The sequence below is a fragment of the Corythoichthys intestinalis genome, chromosome 2 (genome assembly GCF_030265065.1).
Source record: "Corythoichthys intestinalis isolate RoL2023-P3 chromosome 2, ASM3026506v1, whole genome shotgun sequence".
NCBI lineage: Eukaryota > Metazoa > Chordata > Actinopteri > Syngnathiformes > Syngnathidae > Corythoichthys > Corythoichthys intestinalis.
This window is the reverse complement of record NC_080396.1, coordinates 55,626,171-55,649,224: the sequence shown is the minus strand read 5'-3', so window position 1 is coordinate 55,649,224 and position 23,054 is coordinate 55,626,171. Positions and strand designations below refer to the sequence as shown.

Below are 23,054 nucleotides of genomic sequence, written 5' to 3'. Positions count from 1 at the left end.
CACAAACTACAAAACTAAACCTTAACCTAATTTCCATTGCTGAAATTTGTTAGCGATCGGGCAACATCCTTTGCCTGGGTTTTCTGAAGTTAACCACCACGAGACAAAAGTGTACATTATTTTGTAAACTTTTTTTGGTTTATTTATTACATGTCTAGAACCAAACTAAGATGAATTATGATAGAGTAAAACATACCAAACTATTAGGGGTGTAACGGTACACAAAAATCTCGGTTTGGTACGTACCTCGGTTTTGAGGTCACGGTTCGGTTCATTTTCGGTACAGTAAGAAAACAAAATGCAAAATATAAATGTGCTAGTTGTTTATTACACACCTTTCAACAATAGGAACATTAGCCTATACAAAGCTAGAATTCTGCTAAAAAAGTAGCGGGTATTACTATTATTACTATGGGTATTAAAGATAATCCAACAACACTTTGCCTTTCAGACCCCGCATATTGGTCAGCTTTCTTTCTGGAAGAAAGAAGAAAAAAGAAGTCCTGTGCTAAAGAGAAAAGCAATCCCAATGACAAAGATTTTAACATGTATTTTACAAATGAAATGCCTCAATGAATCATTTTTTTTCCTTATGAGCGGTTTTCAAAAGCTTTATTGGTAGATTTTCTCAAGTTAAAGCGCCTCACAGAAATTAATAAATTTAATTGTGTAAGCAGGATCTGTGTATTATTATTTAATTACAGGTGTTTTAGCTCATTTCAATTTATTTTATTTAAATGGGCTATTATTTATTTTATTATGTGTTTATATTTTACAAATGTGATGTAGTATTCATTTATATTGTATATTTTATGTTGTATAACTTTAGTTCCTATGTGAATATTGGTTCCTACTTGTTTTGTTGTGGTACGAGGGTATTGTATTGAACACGGGGCCGTGTTGGTTATTATTATCGCAGAGAAGACAGCAGTAAATCAACAAAGACAAGTCAACTGTGCCCCGATCTACCACTCAAGGGATCTGATGGACTCAAAAAGTGGGTTACGATTGCATATTAGTTTGAAAATCGACCGGTTCCACTGTATTTTTACACGAGTGACTTCCGGTCTCCCCGATCCTAGCTACCAGTAGTAGTATTGACGCAGGAGGGTCGCGACTCTCATCAAATAATAAACTCTGCGTACGTCTAACGCGTGGCTGCACTGCGACTGGTGTGCATTGGCTGATTGACTTTAACACCCGCGTTTCACTGCATTCTTGCGGCGGCCACGTTGTCGCACCGTTGACGTTTCTGGGTTACACTGTCCTACCGTGTTGGTCCTCATTATAGTAGAGAAGACGGAGTAAATATAATCTACACAAAGAAACTGTGACCCGATCGACTCACAGCCTCGAAAAGTAAGGGTTACATTACGTCAGAAACTCGTTCGGTATGCCTCCGTTCCGAACTGAGCACCAGGTACCGAAACAGTTCAATACAAATACATGTACTGTTACACCCTTACAAACTATAAAGTTGTTTTTCTTCATCTGAGATCCAAATTAAGTCAGGGCTTAGGTCAGAAATTACATTTGAAATCTGTGCTGTTCATGAAGGCATGCATGACTGAGTTTGAGGTGGCAGAAAATTAATTTAATATATGACGCAGAAGTCATAGAAAAACTAGTGTTCACAAAGAGATGAAGGCGTGTCACCACCTGAGCAGGGTCCAGTTGAGGGGTCGCCGGGGGCCCGATAGAAGCTGTCCATACAGGAACAGAACAAAGCCCCGGAGCCCGACTCCTGGGTGTTGGCAGGACATGGCTGACACTTCTCACCGGAAGCTTCCGCTTTGAAGAAGCCTGGTTGACATTCTGCGTAGAAGAAAAAAAGAGACGTTTGCAAGTGTGACATGAGGCAAACTTCACATGTGCCGTGGAACCAGCCATTCCTGCCTTCTTGAAGATTTTGTGAGTGACGTGAACCTTTTACCTCATGTGTTTGAGACGGCAAGCTTCAGTGGGTGTGTTATTAGGCAAAGGCCAAAGGTGACAGAGATATGAGAAGGAAAACAGGCTGTGTGCAGTGTTGACCCAAGTCATTACAACTCGGTCCATCCCTACAACCTGCCACCGATACTCTTTGGTTCTTTCACACAGAAAACTGCTGCCTCTGTTGTTACATACACAACCAGTCATCCCACATTCCACGGCAAGAAGACGAGTACCGTGTGAGGATACGAGTTCCAGTCATGCTTAACTATAAACACAGATAATCCCTTTGAAACTTACACACACAAATGTTCAATTCAATTTCATTTGAGAAGGCCAAAGACAACTGTAACACATTCTCAAAATTGTTCTAAAAGTTCTCCAAATTGCTCAAAAGCTAAATAAAACTACCTGAATATGGAGGTAAATTTGTGTCTTTATTATTCAATCAAAATAAGTTGCTTCAATCAAAATATATAATTCCAATCCAAAAAAAAAGTCATAAAAAAAAAAAAAAAAAAAAAAAAAAGCATTTGAAAACTATTTTTCTTTGAATTATTTTCTTTTTCCTTTTGATTGAAGTAATGTCGTTTTGCATTTGGGCCACATTTTGGCTAGGACATTTTTGTCTTTATTACTCAATCAAAAAATAAGTTGTTTTAAACAAACAAACAAAAAAATACATTGGTTAAGGTTCCCGTGTTGAGTCAAAACAAGCAGGCTCTCGGATGAAGGTACGAGCCCATCGTCCGCCTGGGGCGGGCTATTTTCAGCTGGGGCTTGAGCTGACGACTCGGGCCGGCCCGACGAGTGGTGGTCAAGATTTTTACTCGTTCAAGCTTTTCAGAAATACAGCATTGGTGTAGCCAATTGTCACTCAAACATGTCTGACCAATAGTGAAGTGCAACATTTGTCTCAAAACGATTCGACAAAAAAAAAAAAAAAAAAGTGTGTTCAAAACTTTTTGCACTTCAAAAAAAAACAGTTCAAAACTTTTTGCACTAAAAAAAGTGAGTTCAAAACTTTTTGCACTTCAATCAAAAAAAAAGAAGAAAAAAAAATCTAATAAATATAATATACCCCCCCCCGCCCCCCCAAAATTAAATATTATTTTTAGGGGGGGGCAATTTTATTTTTGCAAATTAATTTTGTCTTTGATTTATATTTATTATTTACATTTATTTTTGATTGAAGAAAGTTTTTTTTGGGATTGAATGATTTAGACACAAATGTCCTACCCATAATAGGGCCCAAACACAAAAAGGATTGCTTCAATCAAAGAAAACATTTTCAATGAAAAATTAAGTGTCCAAATGCAAATGTTTGAGTTTCAAATAATTTTTCACATTCAAAAAACTTTTTTTCTATGTATGAAACTTTTTTTTTGATTGAAGTGATTTTTCTTTTGAAAATATTTTTTTTTTGTTTGAAGCAACTTTTTTTCTATTGAATAATAATGATACAAGTCTACCTCCATATCCCGATAGGTTCATTTAGTTTTTGAGCAATTTGGAGAACTTTTTGAACAATTTTGAAGCCAAAATCCTAGCCAAAATGTGGACCAAATGCAAAACAACATATGGTAACTTCAATCAAAAAAGTTGTTTAAATAAAAAAAAACAAAAAAACTTCACTTCAATCAAAAAAAAAAAAAAAAATTCAATCACGGAAAAAAAGTTTTCAAATGCATCTCAAATTTATTTTTGCATTCAAACACATTTTGTTTTTGATTTAAGTGACTTTTTTGATTGAAAATATAAATTTGGTTTGACCCAACTTTTTTTTGATTGAATAATAATGACATAAATCTACCTTCCCATACCTGAATTTAAAAATCCAAAGTCAAAGCATAATAAAAGCAAACTATAACGGAAAATCCGAAATATTATATGACTGCTTTGCATACACATAAAAAAATCGCCTATGAAAAAAATAGGAACTCTGTTATCGATTCGTTTGCTGTTTTACTGTAATCACAAACACACAGATGCACACACAAATTTATGAAAATATGACCTTAGTGAAGAACATGTTAAAAATAAAGTAATGGTGCAGAAAGTGACATGGGTTGCAAAACAAACCATACATCTCTTTATTAGTATACTGTACACTTTCTATTTCACTCTTTTTTTCAACCATGTATGGCAACTGAGAGAAAGTTCTCATTTTCAATGCCAACCTGGAAGCATTTAAGGGTACAATGTCTTCTCCAAGGACACTTTGACAGTGGACTGCCGAAATTTGATCACTATGGTCACTGGATGACCAACTGTGCCATGGCCCTACTTAAAAGTGTTACTTATGATAGATTAATCTCATACCACTTTTCTACATTGCAGATTTTTTGGTAGAACATGAAATATACGCTGGAACATGGTCGAAATCCTAAAATTATCGCACATAGAATAGGTGTTATATGCTCCCTCCTACGTGTTCCACTTATGGTGAGCAATAGGCTTGCAAACATATTGGAGACATCTGAGAGGGGATTGACCGATACAAAGCAAATTTGCTCACAGTAATCCATCTGAGAAGTAATGAAGACATGGATTACTGTTTCAAAGTGATGCCATGTAAGAAAAAGCTTCATCTTTGCCAGCTGCTTTTGCGAAATCTACCTCACTAAATAGCTCCAATATCAACTATAATATAAATGTGGTGGTTAGCACTATTCTCTGATTTTAAAATTCTTAAAAGACAAAAAACTTCACGAAACGAAAATGCTGATTATATGAAAATCGACTACCATATTTTTTGGACTATAAGACGCACCTGGGTATAAGTCGCACCAGCCATAAAACGGCCAACGAAGAGGAAAAAAACAAATATTGGTCGCACCGGAGTATAAGTCGCATTTTGGGGGGAAATTTACTTGATAAAATCCAACACATAGAACAGATATGTCATCTTGAAAGGCAATTTAATATAAAAATACAATAGAGAACAACATGCTGAATAAGTGTACAGTATGATGTTACATGATGCATGAACAACGAAATGCGAATATACTGTCCTCACCAGGACGCTACGGCTCGGTCCTGGCTATACAGCGAGCTAAACTCCTAAATGACGATGCTGGACGTCCGTATAATTTGCTGAATCAATTTCGTCCTCAATACGAAACAGGTTCGCATCAATGTAAATAAATAATAATTAGGTGCTATTACAGCAATGACACACGGTTAGCATGTGTTCGCCAGCGTTCAAACGACCACACAACTGGCTCTAAGTGTCCGATCGCCGGTGGAAAACACACAACAACAACAGAAAAGATGATACACACAGGCGTTGCCGCTGTACAGATATTTTACAAGCATAAACAATGAACGTAGCTACGCAGCAGTGTCTCTCTCTCGCCCACTCACTCAGAGACGCTGCGTAGCTGTCCGTCTTCGTCTGGCGTGTGAGTGCTCTTCTTCATGTAAACAAGTGTGCGTGCGCCCCCACTTGGGCGTGAAAGCGCCACAAACTAAAAGCATGCATTTCAATATAAAAAAGTCAATAATACAATTGAACACACATTTCCAAAGGCAGAACGCAAACGTGGCCATAGCTATTAAGAGTTATTCAGATAACTATAGCATAAAGAACATGCTAACAAGTTCACCAAACCATCAGTGTCACTCCAAAACACCAAAATGTGTGAAATTATATCATAATGTGTTAATAATTTTACGCATAAGTCGCTCCTGAGTATAAGTCGCACCCCCAGCCAAACTATGAAAAAAACTGTGACTTATAGTCCGAAAAATACGGTATTTAAAACAAACAATTAAAAAAATATACAGTATCTAAAACGCACATGAGTGAAGCAGTAGTGAATGAAAGGGACTCAACATTCTAGCACATTCTTTTTCCCTCACACCACATGCATGCTTTGAAAACTTACGGCCCAGATAAAGTGACACTTGATTTCACACGTCCAGTGTTAGTGGACAGAACTGCAGGTAGCGCGCCCCGCTGTGTGTCGGCTTGCTGAAATATGAACTTAATACGGTGTGAAATGTCCCAGAGAGCTCTCCATAAAAGAGAGTGAAAATGAGAGGGCCTCCTTTGGCCACGAGCATTCCACTGGCGGTGGCGATGGCGGCTGTTGCTCATTCCCCTTACGCCATGGCACGTTAACGCAAACAGAACATGCAAGCAAACACACGTACGTGTGCTTAATATCTGACATCAGAGGGTGGATTTTGTCTGCTGCCGGTCACCTGTTCAAGTCAATTGAATTCTTTTTCTATAATCGCAGAACTTACTTTTTATGCACGTTGCCTTCTGTTCCATCAGTGGGGCTGCAGCATTGAAATAGCCCCTGACAGATGGCAAAAGATGCAAACGTGAAGGCCATACATGCTTTGGGTTAAACTACTATATTGACTAAAAAATTGGAGTGGACTTCACTCGTGGCGCAATTACGGTTGGGGACCACTGTAGTGCTCTAATTTTCAACGTCATTGATTCAACAACTCCAACCCAACTTTTATTATGTTGCTCGACTAATATTACATGGAAACAGCAAAAGAGACAGAACAGTGAAATGAATGAAAGCACAACATGTGAATCAAATTAGTTTGAAAAGGAGAACGGCAATATCGGACAGACGCCAAACACAGCACCCTGCATCATTTCAATGGGATTAATTCCTTGACCAACAGCACAAGAGCTCCTGTGAAGAGATATACATTAACTTGAAGAGCAGATAACGCAACAAAGACAACTAGTTTGCATGAAAAGAATGTGTTCACATGTCACTCAGGCCTTCTATTAAGACAGAAGCTCCTCTTTGCCTCAGCCAGCTGCTTCACTACTTATTAACTGGGCCAAAAGAGGTGACGAGGTGAGGAGCAGAGGATCCTACGGAGGACTGACGAAAGGGCAAAAAGACAGAGGACCGACCTGATTCTAGAACTGAGAAGGGGAAGCAGCTGCTGCCTACAACTCACATTCATAGCCCTACCTCTCCTCACTCGTAATCCCCAAATTCCTTCCTCCCCTTGCTCCAGCTAAGCCATTAACATTGCTATTCACCGGCAAGCAGCAGGCGAGGAGAATGCCACGCCATTCAAGTGCTAGGAGAAAAAAAGACTTGCAGATGGGAGTTGCCCAAATGCCACATGGCAAGTAAAAAAAGCAAGCTGGCCTCTCTGTCTGTAATGCATCTTGCTCAACCTTACAGTCACATCAAGATGCATTCCAGTGTGCCTCACACAACAGGAGGTCCCTACCAACGCAAACCACACTTCACAGAGCGTTTGTCCATTCTGTGTTGTGTCAACTTTAAGCTTTACCGTACATTTTTCATAATCTTTGTACTGTATATCTGTTGCAATCTGCCGAGGCCACTTTGTAAAGATTTTGTTGGAAGACCTGTAACAAAGAGGAATTGATGTTGCCGTTGTCTCTTGATGTCAAAATGCAAACAGCACAATAAAGAGGATTGCTGAAGGGATTCACGCATGACTAGGTGCAATTAGACACACTCAAGTAGAAAAACTTGGTGTCAGGATTAGCGATCAGATAGCATAGAATAGGATGCCAGCATACAGACACTCACAAGGAATTCAAACAAATACTGGCTTCTACACCTAACAGGGCCGATTCGTGTACACTCCACCCCACCCCCCCAATCAGTTATCTTGCTCAACCCCCTTCCTCACCCCTCCCTTTTCCACAGTCATCAGGCCCCCCACATGGTGTCAACTGGAAATAAAACTGACTAATGATAGCACCAGCATATTCTTAGTGCAGGCGTTCAATGTATTTCTTGTTGTTGTTTGTACTTCTTCTGTCTGTCTCTCTCCTTCTTTTCTTTTAACCCCCCCCCCCCCCCCCCCCCATAACATCCTGTCCTGTTCACTGCTTTCTAAAAATAAAAGAGGCATGTTGAATGATCACAATGGGAGTATGTCATTTCCAGTGTTGGGAGTAACGCCGTTATAAATAACGCCGTTACGTAATGGCGTTATTTTTTCAGTAACGGGGTAATCTAACTACTTTTTCCGCCGTTACAACGCCGTTACCATTACTGATGGTCAAAAGCGGTGCGTTACTTACTCTGAATAAATTGAAGAAACTACCAGCCGTGTCGAGTCGACTCTCTGCTCTGTTGATTTGTCATTCAAGACTTGGGGTGCGTTCAGGTTCGAGAATAGCGCACGTACTTCTGACTCCAAGCTGTTTGTCCCTGCTCATTCAATTAGACAATGCTTTCCAAAGTTTGGTAACGTTTCTGTGTTTGCTACACCTGATGCTAGCCTCGTTCCCATCTCCCACTGTCAGCCAGCAATAATTCTGCTTCCATCTTGAGGACGGCAGACGCTTTGAAGGTGACGTGAATTGTCGGGGAACGAGCCTACCTGAATGCAGCCCCTCGAGAGATGCGATGGAAGTGATTGTGATTGGCTGAGGGTTAGAGTCATGTGTCGTGGTAAGCCAATCAGAGCCGGTGATTTCACAAGCAAACCAGAACAGCGCGTGCGGCAAACACACACACGCAAAACAGATGCACAGGGTTGGGATGGCAGAGCATTCAGAAGAAAAATTGTCCTTTAATAAGTGGAGATATAGACACTATTTCAAGTTTGTCGAAATTAAAGGAAAGAACCTGCATGTAATGTGTAATTTATGTCCCGGGGCAAAGCTTTTGTCGACATCTGTGGTAAGCAATTCAAATCTGCTGAAGCACCTAACAAGTTAACTACCTGTCTGTTCTTCTCTATTCCACTGACTCGAATACTGCTCAGAAAATTTCAAATTCTTTGACATACAACAAGTTCTTTTTAAAGTAACGGAAATAGTTACTTTCCCTGGTAACTAGTTACTTTTACTATAGAGTAATTCAGTTACTAACTCAGTTACTTTTTGGAAGAAGCAGTGAGTAATGTAACTAATTACTTTTTTAAAGTAACGTGCCCAACACTGGTCATCTCTCATGTGATACATTAAAGCTGTTCAGACCAATTGGAACCCAGATTTCTCCGTGTCAAGCAGCTGAACAGAACAGGTTTAAAAAAACAATAATTATAAAAAATAAATAAATAAATAAAGAGGGTTATTTTAAATACCAATTGAACCAGGAAATGCCATTTAAAAGAAGGAAAAATGAATAGTACCTCTAAAGCTTGAAGGGACATTTTAAGTTACTATGTAATTTCAACCTAAAGGGAAACATTCCTAACTTTTTGGAGACGCATACAACCAGCAGCAAAATGTTGTTTTCTACAAGCTGCATTTAAATTTTATTTATTTATTTTTTTTTTTTTACATTTGGCCATATAATATAAGTACAGAATCCTAATCAAGACAAATCCACCACCTTTGCGAAGGGAGGTGGGACCCCTATCCTGAGGTAGCATTTTCAGGCTTGGGATCTGCCCTGGAGTGCTGTCGCACAAGTCCAGATTCCAACACCACACTAGTTGCATGTAAGGCAGCAACATGTAATACACTACATTGGGACGTCACAAGTACGACAATTGCACTAGCATTACCAAATTAAACACTCCATGTAAATGAAATCCCTCTAGGGTACCCTAATCCAGGGGTTCCCAACCTATTCCACTAAGGCACACTGTGGGTGCAGGATTTCATTCTTACCAAACAAGATGACAACACTTTTTCCCCAATCTGGTGTTTTACAAGTGCAATCAGTTGATTGCAGTCAGGTGTGGCTTGTTTTAGCAGAAGCCTCATTGGTTCAACTGTCTCTGCTGGATCGGCTGGAACAAAAACCAGGACCCACAGTGTGCCTTGAGGACTGGGTTGAAAACCCCTGCCCTAATCAAATCACGTCTCTCCAGCAATCATTCTGTGGGCCTTGAATTGATCGCATCTGGATTCATCTGGATGTACTATTGAGTCAAAGCCCAGTGAATAAGATGATCCCGTCAAATAAGAATATTCACAGGCATCTTTGGTAATCAGTTTTTGATTTCAATGTTTTTAAGTTCAAGTCAAACCCTTGCTGAATAGGACTATCTGTAGATGACTGTTTAGTTATTTGCCAAGAAGATTCTTCGACAATACTGCCAGGAAACTTTCTGAGTCCACGTAGAAAGTGGATTGTTTCGGGACATGACAGGAAGCAGGAAGCGTAAGACGAACGCAGCGCTTCCTTCCTTCCTTACTCAAGCGTTCAATGAAAGAAAGAAAACATAGTAACATGACCATGAGAAGAAGCAGGATTGAGAAAAGTGTGCAGATGGGGGAAGTCTAAAACCTAAAGAAATACTCCTGATATGACCATGAACAAAAGCCCTTTTAGGACTCCAACCATCTGATGAACTTAAGGCACCCATTTTACCTCCTCACTGCTCCAAAGTGAAGTGCTGTTTGTCATTTGAGAGGCCCCACCATCCTCTAGTCGCTCTGTTTGTTTATAGAGGCTGAGTGCAAGGGGCCTGTTACATTCTGGGAGCCCTCTGGTCCAGGAGCTGAAGCAACGCCGTGCCTCTCCTGGTGCGTCTGCACAAGTTAAGATGGATGAGATGGTGACAGTGATGAATGTGTGCTCGGATAGATGGATGAATGGCTAACATGGAGGCTTGACAAGGGAAATTGCCCCCAAGTCCTGAGGCATAAGTGGAAGGGGGGCCCCGCAATCGAGTTTGGCAGTAAGGTCATGTGTGCCTGAGGGCAGCAGCGGGTTAAAGTGTGCGTGGCTTTCAGAGAATCGCATGCCAATTAAAACAAACTCATGTTCTCAGTGAGGAACTGGCAGACGTATGGCCAAGGAACACAAAAACACATTGACTGGATGAATACAAATAAATGTGTAAATCATTATCCCGGACTTCTCAGTTCCTGAGCTACTTGGATCTATCACGGTTGTATGTCATGTCATTTTGCTTGAATGCAGGGTGACAACATGTCATTAGCGTTTTGGCTGCTGTGGCGGAAGAACAACGGGGGTCTCTGTTGGGGGAGGTTACGTGAGGTAGAAGAAGGTGCTAGGTAGCGGACTGTGGAAGTGTGGTGCATGAACGGGGGTTGGTCATTAGCCAAAAGGATTAGCAGCTGTAAGGGCATTACATCTGTTTGACAATTGCACTCAGGCTTTCATGTGGCCATTAACAAACACAATCCATTCTCTTATCCCCTTTCACCTCTCGGACCACCGGCAACAGGGGGAGGCTGGATGCACCCAGTCAAAAGACATGTTCGAAAGTTAAGCCGGCTATTTGAAGGGGACTGAGGAATAAAAGGACTGTCTTGATCCAGCCTAAAGCTAACTCTCTATGAAGTGTGGAAATTTGACTAAAGTGGCCCGAAAATCACTTGCCATTGTTAAGCTCACATAATAATGTAATGATTAGTTGAGGTTGTCTTCGGTAAATCGAACCAGGCAGCATGAAAACAATCGGTCTTTGCTCGTTATGAGGATACGAGAGGCCTTTGGTAGAGTTATAGTTGACCTTAGCGAATGTCGACACAAGGTAGCTGGAATAAACTCCGGCAATTTTGCATGACATACATAACCATTATCGAGAGACAGACAGATAGATGGAGATGGTAAATTGTAGGGGTGTAACGGTACACAAAAATCTTGGTTTGGTACGTACCTCGGTTTTGAGGTCACGGTTCGGTTCATTTTTGGTACAGTATGAAAACGAAATGCAAAATATAAATGTGCTAGTTGTTTATTACACACCTTTGTGCTTTCAACAATAGGAACATTAGCCTATACAAAGCTAGAATTCTGCTCATAAAGTAGCGGGTATTTAAAGATAATCCAACAACAATTTGCCTTTCAGACCCCGCGTATTGGTCAGCTTTCTTTCTGGAAGAAAGAAGAAAAAAGAAGTCCTGTGCTAAAAAGAAAAGCAATTCCAATGACAAAGATTTTAACGTGTATTTTACAAATGAAATGCCTCATTAATCTTTTTTTTTCTTATGAACGGTTTTCAAAAGCTTTATTGGTGGATTTTCTAAAGTTAAAGCGCCACACAGAAATTAATAAATTTAATTGTGTAAGCAGGATCTGTGTATTATTCTTATTATTTAATTACATTCTTTACCATCATTCTGGTGTTTTAGCTCATTTCAATTTATTTCATTCAAATAGGCTATTATTTATTTTATTATTTGTTTATATTTTACAAATGTGATGTAGTATTCATTTATACGTTATTATATATTTTATGTTGTATAACTTTAGTTCCTATGTGAATATTAGTTCCTACTTGTTTTGTTGTGGTAGGAAGGTTTTGTATTGAACACGGGGCCGTGTTGGTTATTATTGTATCAGGGAAGACAGCAGTAAATCAACAAAGACAGGTCAACTGTGCCCCGATCTACCACTCCAGATATCTGATGGACTCAAAAAGTGGGTTACGATTGCATACTAGTTTGAAAATCGACCGGTTCCACCGTATTTTTACACGAGTGACTTCCGATCTGCCCGATCCTAGCTACCGGTAGTAGTATTGACGCAGGGGGGTCGCGTCTCGCGTCAAATACTAACTATGCCCTTCATTTCGCATGCGTCATGTTGAGGCGCTTCTGGGATGTGTCTAACACGCGGCCGCACTGCGACTGGTTTGCATTGGCTGATTGCCTTTAACGCCCACATTTAACTGCGTTCTCGCGGCGGCCCCGTTGTCGCACCGTTGACGTTTCTGGGTTATACTGTCCTACCGTGTTGGTCCTCATTACAGTAGAGAAGTCGGAGTAAATATAATCTACACAAAGAAAATGTAACCCGATCGACTCACAGCCTCGAAAAGTAAGGGTTACATTACGTCAGAAACTCGTTCGGTACCACCTCCGTTCCGAACCGAGCACCATGTACCGAAACGGTTCAATACAAATACATGTACCGTTACACTCTTAGTAAATGGAGAGTACTTATATAGCACATTTATCTACATAGTTACCATGCCCAAAGCGCTTTACATTAGCACACATTTACCCTGTCACGCACACATTTGCACAACAATGGTGCTGCTACCATGCAAGTCGCTGCCAATCCGTTGGGGGAAAATTAGGGTCTAGTGCCTTGCCCGAGGGCACTTTGACAGTTAGCAGTCATAGTTGGGAATTGAACTGCTGACCCTTTGGTCCCAGGACAACTGGAGCTACTAACTGCACCACGCCGGAGGTGGAGATTAAAAGAATTGATTAGAAAAACCCCTTTCACACATAGCTAAACACCGTTAAAATCCCGGGTTTTAAACGGGTAGCCCTCATGTGTGAAAGCAATTTCCCAGGTTGACTGACACGGAGATGACGCGGACATTTACCAAGTTGCAGCTTAGTATAATGTCTGGGACTTTTCCAGGAAAAAGTAGGCATTAAATTCGCTGGTCACAGCACGATGACTGATGATGTACATATCATGGCAGGCCAATCGTCATTTCTTCTTTCTTCGCAGTAAAACGAAAAGCAGTGAACAAACATCGCAATTTTCAACATAGCAAACTGGAAATAGCTAAATTAAACAGAAAAAAATTAATTAAATAGCTACTGGATCATAGAGCCGAGGAAGAAAGTCCATCGTCCATCTTTGAAAATGTGAGGTTTATTTTGTTGCTGATGCCGACCAAAATTGACGTAACGTCCGGGTTATAAAATCGCTGCCATCCCCGCGCAGAGAGCGCCGAGTCAGCAACACGGGACAAGTCTGTGAAAGTGTCCTACCCGCGTTATTCCCGGGATATCTCTCCATGTGTGAAAGCAATGACATGGGTAAATCCCGCGTTACCTTACACGGAAATCTACCGGGATATAAGTCTGAAAGGGGCTAAAGACAGGAAGTGCATATACAGTACGGTAGCCTGAGAGCAAATTGCTGTTGGTATGGGCCAGTTAGCGCGTTCATAACTATGCAGCGGTTTTAAAAATTTGGCAACCAGCAACCAAAGTTAACGTGTTTACAATTACTGAAATGATTAATATAGTCTTGCTACAAAGGCAGATAAAACGGCTAACTAAACATTACCTCATTTCTGCTTTGGCATTACTTTCACAGTGACGATGAGCACTTGCGCTCAATTTCTAGAGAAATAAGTACTTCAACTTGTTTATTTAATCAATATTCTATTTTTAGATTAATCGAAATCACAATCTGTTCCAATCCTCCACCCCCCAAAAATAAATAAGTTTTGAACCAGCACAAAACACATTGTATTGCTTAAAACATGATAATAAAGAATGTAAAGACATAAACTGATTGCGAATAGTGTTATTTCAGTATGAAGCTCAATGTCACAACAACTGCAGTGTTTCATAATGCGTTAAGGGGAATGGCGTCGCGAGTGCTGAAAGTGAATTCGCAACTAGGGTACTTTTAAAAAAATACAGATTTATTTCACCTAATTTGTGGCATATATGAAGCTTACTTGTAACTCTAATTTGAATAAATTATACATCTAACTAAAAAAACAAACAAACAAACAAACAAACAAACAAAAAACGACCGAGGAACAACTTGTAACTAAGAAAAATAAATAAAAATTTGGCACTCATTTTTAAAAGTTATCACTGTATGAAAATGCTAAAAGGGGTTATAGCACCATGTATCATGCTATTGGCATTTGGTTTTGACAAACAATATATTATTAACAGCTATCGTGGCTATTCAATTAGGTAGTTGTAAGCATATATGATCGTTTGACAATAATGTACAGTGGGGCAAATAAGTATTTAGTCAAGCACTAAGTGTGCAAGTTCTCCCACTTGAAAATATTAGAGAGACCTGTAATTGTCAACATGGGTAAACCTCGACCATGAGAGACAGAATGTGGAAAAAAAACTGAAAATCACATTGTTTGATTTTTAAAATAATTTATTTTAAATCATGGTGGAAAATAAGTATTTGGTCAATACCAAAAGTTCATCTCAGTACTTTGTTATGTACCCTTTGTTGGCAATAACGGAGGCCAAATGTTTTCTGTAACTCTTCACAAGCTTTTTACACACTGTTGTTGGTATTTTGGCCCATTCCTCCATGCAGATCTCATCTAAAGCAGTGATGTTTTGAGGCTGTCGTTGGGCAACACGGACTTTCAACTCCCTCCACAGATTTTCTATGGGGTTGAGATCTGGAGACTGGCTAGGCCACTCCAGGACCTTAAAATGCTTCTTACGAAGTCACTCCTTTGTTGCCCTGGCTGTGTGTTTGGGATCATTGTCATGCTGAAAGACCCAGCCACATCTCATCTTCAATGCCCTTGCTGATGGAAGGAAATTTTCACTCAAAATCTCTCAATACATGGCCCCATTCATTCTTTCCTTTACACAGATCAGTCGTCCTGGTCCCTTTGCAGAAAAACAGCCCCAAAGCATGATGTTTCCACCCCAATGCTTCACAGTGGGTATGGTGCAATTCCTCCAAAGACGAGAACCTGTGTTTCTACCAAAAAGTTCTATTTTGGTTTCATCTGACCATAACACATTCTCCCAGTCCTCTTCTGGATCATCCAAATGCTCTCTAGCGAACCGCAAACAGGCCTGGATGTGTACTTTCTTCAGCAGGGGGACACGTCTGGCAGTTCAGGATTTGAGTCCCTGGCGGCGCATTGTGTTACTGATAGAAGCCTTTGTTACAGTGGTCCCAGCTTTCTGTAGGTCATTCACTAGGTCCCCCAGTGTGGTTCTGGAATTTTTGCTCCCCGTTCTTGTTATCATTTTGACGCCACGGGGTGATGAGGGAGTTGAAAGTCCGTGTTGCCCAAAGACAGCCCCAAAACATCACTGCTCTAGAGGAGATCTGCATGGAAGAATGGGCCAAAATACCAGCAACAGTGTGTGACAAGCTTGTGAAGAGTTACAGAAAATGTTTGGCCTCCGTTATTGCCAACAAAAGGGTATATAACAAAGTATTGACTATTGAGATGAACTTTTGGTATTGACCAAATACTTATTTTCCACCATGATTTGCAAATAAATTCTTTAAAAATCTAACTTTTTTTTCCACATTCTGTTTCTCATGGTGGAGGTTTACTCATGTTGACAATTACAGGCCTCTCTAATATTTTCAAGTGGGAAAACTTGCACAATTAGGGGTTGACTAAATACTTATTTGCCCCACTGTATGTCAAATGCCCACTTCATGAAATGTAGGGTGTAACTCACCAATTTCATGATGGTACAATGTGATATTGATTATTTGGAGAACGATAAATTATTTGCTGATATTACAAAGTCTGCCACAATTCGATTCCAGTCAAGGGCCTTCGATTAGTGCAATTTCAACAAAATCAATAAAACTACAAAGCAATTTTGATGTTTTGGGTGAACTTGCTGCTGAAACATTTTAGACATTTGAATATCTAAAAGATGACAATGTTGATCATGTTTAGTGTTTTGATCGATTTGATTGGATTGGTGCTTAACCAATCGATGTATCAACCCAGATCAATGTATCATTACATCCAAAATAACGTAACAAATAACATGTACATGAAACGCAGAAATATTAAGATCTACTGTACAATATATAGTGTATTATTAAAGCAAGTTTCATGTTACGAAAGACAACTAATTCATTTGAACGAGGAGGGCTGGCATTGAATGATCATGTTTCAGTGCCATTGATGACAATAGACGTCTAATCCATTTTAACTGAGAGGCTTTGGCAGTGAATGATCACCTTCTGTTTCCTGCTCAATTGGGCAAGTGAACAAGCAGACAGCCAGGTGGCAAACACAGCAGAACCTCCCGCCCTAGAACGCTTTACTTCCAAGTGAAATGCACCAGTAAAATTCAATGAAAGTGTCTGAGTGTGGCCAGCCACAATAGAAAGCCCTGAGCCAAACGGTTTGGGGAGTCAACCAAGGATTAGTTGGCCTCCGGTTTCCGCTCGTCCTGTTGGCAATGACGGGTGGCTGGCTGTTGTCGGATGAGGAGATGAATGACACGCTAGGCAGGAAAGTGCTGAGGTCACCTCACACAGAAGAAGAACAACACAATGCACTCCACATTGCCGTGACCCCCCCTCCCACCACCACCACCTCCACAAACACACATCCATACACATCACATTCCCAACTTCCCTTATACCATAAAAGCACAGAGCCAATAACAATTTGCATTGGGGAAACCACATCAATACATTTCTCTAAATCTGTTTAATTCTTCAAGAATAATATGCAAACCAAGCAAAGCTTGTGAAACCTCAAATTGGAGAAGCTCAGAGGGAACGGAACACATCCACAACCCACTCTTCAAATGTTCCGTCCAACAGAGGCTTCAGGGACGTGAGAAAAAGACTTTAAAAAACACCCTATTTCCCACACATCATCAGACCTGAACACAAAAAATTGTATTATCTCATTCCTTTTGTCCAGGCAAATCTCAATTTCTGAGTGCTGCAAAATCAATATAATCTGCTCAAACCTTTGGAATTAGTCATGTTTATTTATTTATTTATTTAATTATTATTAGATTATCATCATATATTACATTGTGTTCTTGTAGGGCCAGAAGCAATGATGTTAGCGTTTTTTCATCCCCCCAATTGGTTACTAATACATTTAAATTGATGGATTGACGTTAATAATCAGCACCTCTTGTAAGTATGATCCATTTTAGTGACTTTGTAAATATTGGCTCTTATCAGCTCCTGATTGTCTAAGCAGTTCTCTGCTGTTAGATTGCATATTGTATTGTTGTATATTGAATTAAATGTTATAGTCTTTGATGTGATAGTGCCAATATTAAGAGCTGGATTAAATCAGATAAACTCCCTGGTACCAAATGCTGGGCCTCGGACTTTTTCACTTGGCTCAATTTTATTTAACTTTATTTTTACCTGTAGATATATGTATTGGTACAATTATAGGCATACTAATAATCATGAAATATATATATATTATATATATGCATATATATTTTTAAATATAATTTATAAGGCATATTTAGGTAAAAATAGGTAAATTTACCAATGTGTCTGTGCTATATAATTTAGGTTGGTTTGATCTATTGATTTAAATATGTCAATACATCATTAATGACGCAAACGTGAGCTTAAACTTAATGTGACAAAGTGGGCAAATGATCCATCCAAAGAATTCTTTATTAGATTTTTTTAAAAAAATCATTTATTTATTTCATTGATTCAGTTTTTTTTTTTTTTCAGATTTTAGTCTTGGTTTCCTAATTTTCATTTTTCGTTTTTTGCCAAGCATTTTCATTTCTGTGCATTTTGACTGCATATTACTAACTTAGGTTTCTTCTTTTTGCACGACCGTAATATAACATTTATTTAATTTTGAAATATAACTTAAAACAATGAGTTTGCAGTTCTTAAAGCAATTATAATGGCAACAGACTGACCCAGAAACAGATTTATGGTTTCTTTAAAGTAAAAGTAAAAAATGTTTCTCGATTGTGTTCATTGTAGATTGATGGAATATAATTAACACGCATGCCTCTGTAATGTCGAACAAGCTAATACACTGACATTAGTCACGCAAAGGCTCAATTCATAACATAGTTGAAAGGGAAAAAAACATAAAAGCCATCGGTTTATTAGTGCATTTCCTGTTGGTTTGTGGACAGAGACTGGCACCTTTTTTCAACTTTCGTGTTGAAACATGACATGACTTGAAAGCTCCTTTATCATCCTCTCTTATTTAAGAAGCAACTCTCTAGCCCACAGGGCACAGCCTACGTTGGCACCACATCTTTTAAACAGCATCTGTACTTAACGAAAACAGAATGAGCATAATGTGCAGCTAGATTAGTGGTGCCGCAAAAAACATCTAACTGAAAAGTGACATCAAATTCAAAATGAAATTAAATTGGTCGTATTCATGCCCAAACAGTTCAAGTAAAATGGTGTAAAGCATTGGTTGAATCACTCTTGGTAAGAAGCCTACGGTATAGCTACTTGAGGAAATGTGTTTGAGCATAATTCTTATTCAAACAAGCAGTTGCATGTACACCAACCCTTTGCCCTACAAGTGCCCAAACAAGTATTTTTTTCCCGTGATTTGTTATAAAAAATGTGATGTACGAATGAGCTTCAGTACGCTGTTGACTTCATTGATGATGAAAAAACGAAGGTACTCGCTTCCCAGGTGGACAAGGAGAGCAACCTTGTAGGTAGCAAGGATTTCCTTTTATGACAAAAAAAAAATGTGGGACCCATGCTAGAGATGTTATTGGTTCATATGATAACATCTACTGTATGCTCTTACCAATATAGACTTTTTTCTTGTTGCTTTTACAATACGAGTGAACATACTACAGTATACCTCGACATACATATTCACCATATTTTTCGGACTATAAATCGCAGTTTTTTTGCATAGTTTGGCTGGGGGTGCGACTTAAACTCAGTGTTGGGCACATTACTTTAAAAAAGGAATTAGTTATAGTTACTCACTACTTCTTGCAAAAAGTAACTGAGTTACTAACTGAATTACTGTATAGTAAAAGTAACTAGTTACCAGGGAAAGTAATTATTTCCGTTACTTTAAAAAGAAGTTGTTGGATGTCAAAGAATTTGAAATTTTCTGAGCAGTATTCGAGTCAGTTGAATAGAGAAGAACAGACAGGTAGTTGTCTTAAAAAACCTTGTAATATTTGTTGCACCTCACCAGCAACAGATTTATCCTACACTTGAAGTGCAACAAAAATAAAAAGTAAACAATATAATAAAATAACAATCAGCAGTAAACAATATAAAATGAATTCAATCAATTAAATCTAACTCTCACAACCTGAGACAACTGGTCAAGTAGACATAGCCTACTTTGACTTGAAATAGTGTTTATATCTCCACCTCGTGAAGGACAAATTTTCCTCTGAATGCTCTGCCATCATATCCCTCTGCATCTGTTTTGCGTGTGTGTGTTTGCCGCACGTGCTGTTCTGGTTTGTGCATGAAAACACCAGCTCAACAGAGACCTGTTGATTTTGAGTCACTTCCTATTCAGTAACCCAAAGTGACTCAAAATAAACAGAAAGTAACCTGTAAATGCCTTAAAATGAACAGGACGTGACCTGTAAATGCCCCAAAATGAACAGGACGAGACCGAAAATCAACAGGGGATTACCTAAAATGTCCCAAAATTAACTCGCTGTCTGGCATTAGCTGCTACTGATGGCTTCAGACCTACAATCCGTTTGAAGTAGGAGGGATAGAAGCGAGTGAATATGTTCATACACTGCCATCCTTCCTACTTCAGATGGATTGGACGTCTACTATTGATAAACACATTCCTATTCACAGCAGAAGGACGAAAATAGCTTGTTTTTCTGTTTATTTGTGGTTTTGTAGAATATCCTAGAATGATTTCCTGACCCATGTATCAATAATAGTTGAACCGTTATATCAGGAGATCATCCTTATCGTGAGCCATGTATCGCAAATCGTATCGTATCATGCGGTACCCAAAGGTTCCCACCCCTAGTTCCCAAGTGCTTGACATAATTCACATGGAACGTATTAAAGGCAGGGGTGAAAGTGGGTCAGAACGGTCAGGAACGCAGTTCCGGTATAAGATTCAGGGCCAGAACGCAGTTCCGGTATAAGATTCAGGGCCGGAATGCTGTTCCAGTATATGGTGCTTTGATTCCGAAAACATGACGGGAACTGTCAAAACGCTATGTAAAAAAAAAATACAAAGCTGCCACACATGCATTTCATCTTCAAGAAGAAAATAATCTACCAACATCAGATTTACATACACAAGTGTTAACAACAAGCATAATAAAGGGCTTGTGTAGCGTAATCCGTTTCCACCGATATTTATTATTTATTTTATTCCATGGACGGCATGGAGGTTTCCCCAGCTGCTGCAGTTATCTGAGTCTGACGATGGCGAGTCACGTAAATGTGCGAATGCATGCAGCAGAGCAAAATGCCTGGACTCATTTATCCGTTCAATTGGCTGACATAATGACATGTGATCACCAGAGATAGTTAGCTCTGACTGGTTCAAATGTGCATGTTTTCTGAAACCACAAAAAAACAAAAAACAAAACAAAAAAAAAAAGGTTTGTTGAATTGATGCAACAAAAAAAGGGCAATGCAACAGAAAATGGATCAAATCTTTAAGAGCGAGGCAAGAATTAAGGAGGCTTATTTATCATATCTAGTTTTATTTGCTCTGATGGGAAGGTTCAGAACATCTTAGCTGTCAATGTGCACTTTGGACTTATATTTGTCCATTTATGTTATGATTTAAAAAAGTCAATGTTTGCTTCACATGTTTGTTTTACTCTGCATAATATAAGTCATTTGTACTGTACTTGCTTTTCTGAATGTATGTTACTAACATCTTTATTATTAAAAAACACAACAAAAACTAAATGTTTATATTAACTTCAATTTTAATTTAATTCCTATGTTCTTAAGTAGTTAAAATTGAGATTTGGCATTTAGTATGTGAGGAAAAAAAAAAGTAGGAGGTAGAAGTTGGGGTTATTGCTGTTCTTGTTAATTTTAAAATACAATTTTGAATGAAAATCAGTTCAGTAAATTTTTTGTTCCGGCAAGAAATTCTAACCACTTTCACCCCTGATTAACGGGCAGGTGAAAACTTCAATACTTCAATTCTTGAGCGTTTTACTTAGTTAAATTGTATTGAATGCATCATTCGCTGTCTCTAAACTCACATTACCCAAAACATTTTTGAACTGACCGCGTAGTATTTGAGTTACTGCCATAGCAAAACCTTAGCAATGATTCACGCTACCTGATGACGTCATTTCCCGAAGACCTAGCCAGCAGTCCAATATGAAAGTATAGCACCACACTATGCTCTCCATATATTGTTAACATTTTCTGGGTTTTACTTGCGAGATTCATAATGCCATCTCGATGTGTAGTGATGAATTGCTCACATGAGTGAGTGGCCAATGAGTGGCCCAAAAACTTTCTGCAAGGATTTGGACATCTTTTGTGAGAGTCAAGCGGGAGTTTTGATATAGGAGGGCAAAACCAACTGCCTGTTTGTTGAAGTGCGACCTGTTTTTTTTTTGTGTGTGTTAATTTGCTTCCCTGTTATAAGACAGCTGACAGGTTGTCTATTCATGTCAATTTGATACGGTTATTGCTTGATCGCAACCTGTTTTTTTTTTTTTTTTTTTTTTTTTTTATTAAGTTGTTGCTTCCCTGTCCTAAGACAGCTGACAGGTTGTCTATTTTATGACAATTTGATCCATTTATTACTAGATCTATTTAACTACTCATCTGTTTTTGCAATTACTGATAATTATATCATGGAATGACTGTGGAAAAAAAGGTTCTGAGAAATCACGATGCCAGACATCGGCCTACCACTCTTCCTTGCATGAAATGTCGAGCTGCCAACTGGCGTCATCACCAAAAAGTAAATCGTCGTTATCTGACGCCTCAGGCTCAATCATGTAGGGGTTATTTCGAGATAATCTTTCCTGGGAAACTTTGCCATCATTAGCATCACAAAGGGCGATCCTGAACAGTTACTTTCGGTGGAAATGGCACTGATATCGTTTCTGCTGCTATGCTCGCTGTGGATAGTCTTCTGTTGCGTTCGGGAAATTACGTCACACTTCCGGGTTTGGGAATGCAGTATTGATAGAGTGCTAAAAAACGTGAAAAATGCTAATTATCCTATTATGCGTTGGAAATCGACGAACTCGTCTAAAGTTTATAACCGTAAAATTACACCAAAATCCGAAAAGCTCTTCAGCTGCCCTTTAAAATTAAGCAGAAGCTTTGTGTAGATCAATCCTAAATTTGGCAATCATGAGCAGAACAATTGCTGAATGTGTTGAGTGCATTTACTCAAAATTCTCCACTTTGGGCCGTGCGAGACAGGATGTTTAAGTTTTGCCGGCTCCTGGACTCGCTCTCGAAATAACCAACACAATCAGTTTGTCAGCTTGTTGCCCTTCGGCTACATTGCAAGTCTTTGCATTAAACACTGAGGAAAGATGAAAGTATACAGCGATGGGACTTTTCAAATAAATATACTACCAGAGGGAAAAAGGGTGGGTCAGGGTGTGAGGAGAGGTAAACGTTGCACAAAGGAGCGGAAAAAAGCACACAAGACCAGTAGTTACGTAAACACACCCAAGTCAATTACTAGCCATTCACATCACTCGCCACACAAGTAAAATTTAGTCATCGACTGGTCGTTGCGTCATCCAAAGTTGAACGTGGAGACAGAATCAGAGTGGAAAATTAAGA

The 23,054-nt window shown here is 39.2% G+C and overlaps 1 protein-coding gene across 1 annotated transcript in view; it reads right to left on the bottom strand.

The window, feature by feature from the left end:
* The window catches only part of epha2b (eph receptor A2 b), a 57,948-nt gene that overhangs the window by 20,697 nt on the left and 14,197 nt on the right, over positions 1 to 23,054 (bottom strand). Inside the window, exon 4 of the mRNA XM_057860547.1 lies at positions 1,660 to 1,815. Within this exon, the coding sequence (XP_057716530.1) occupies positions 1,660 to 1,815 (156 nt within the window). The remainder of the gene's footprint in view (positions 1 to 1,659; positions 1,816 to 23,054) is intronic.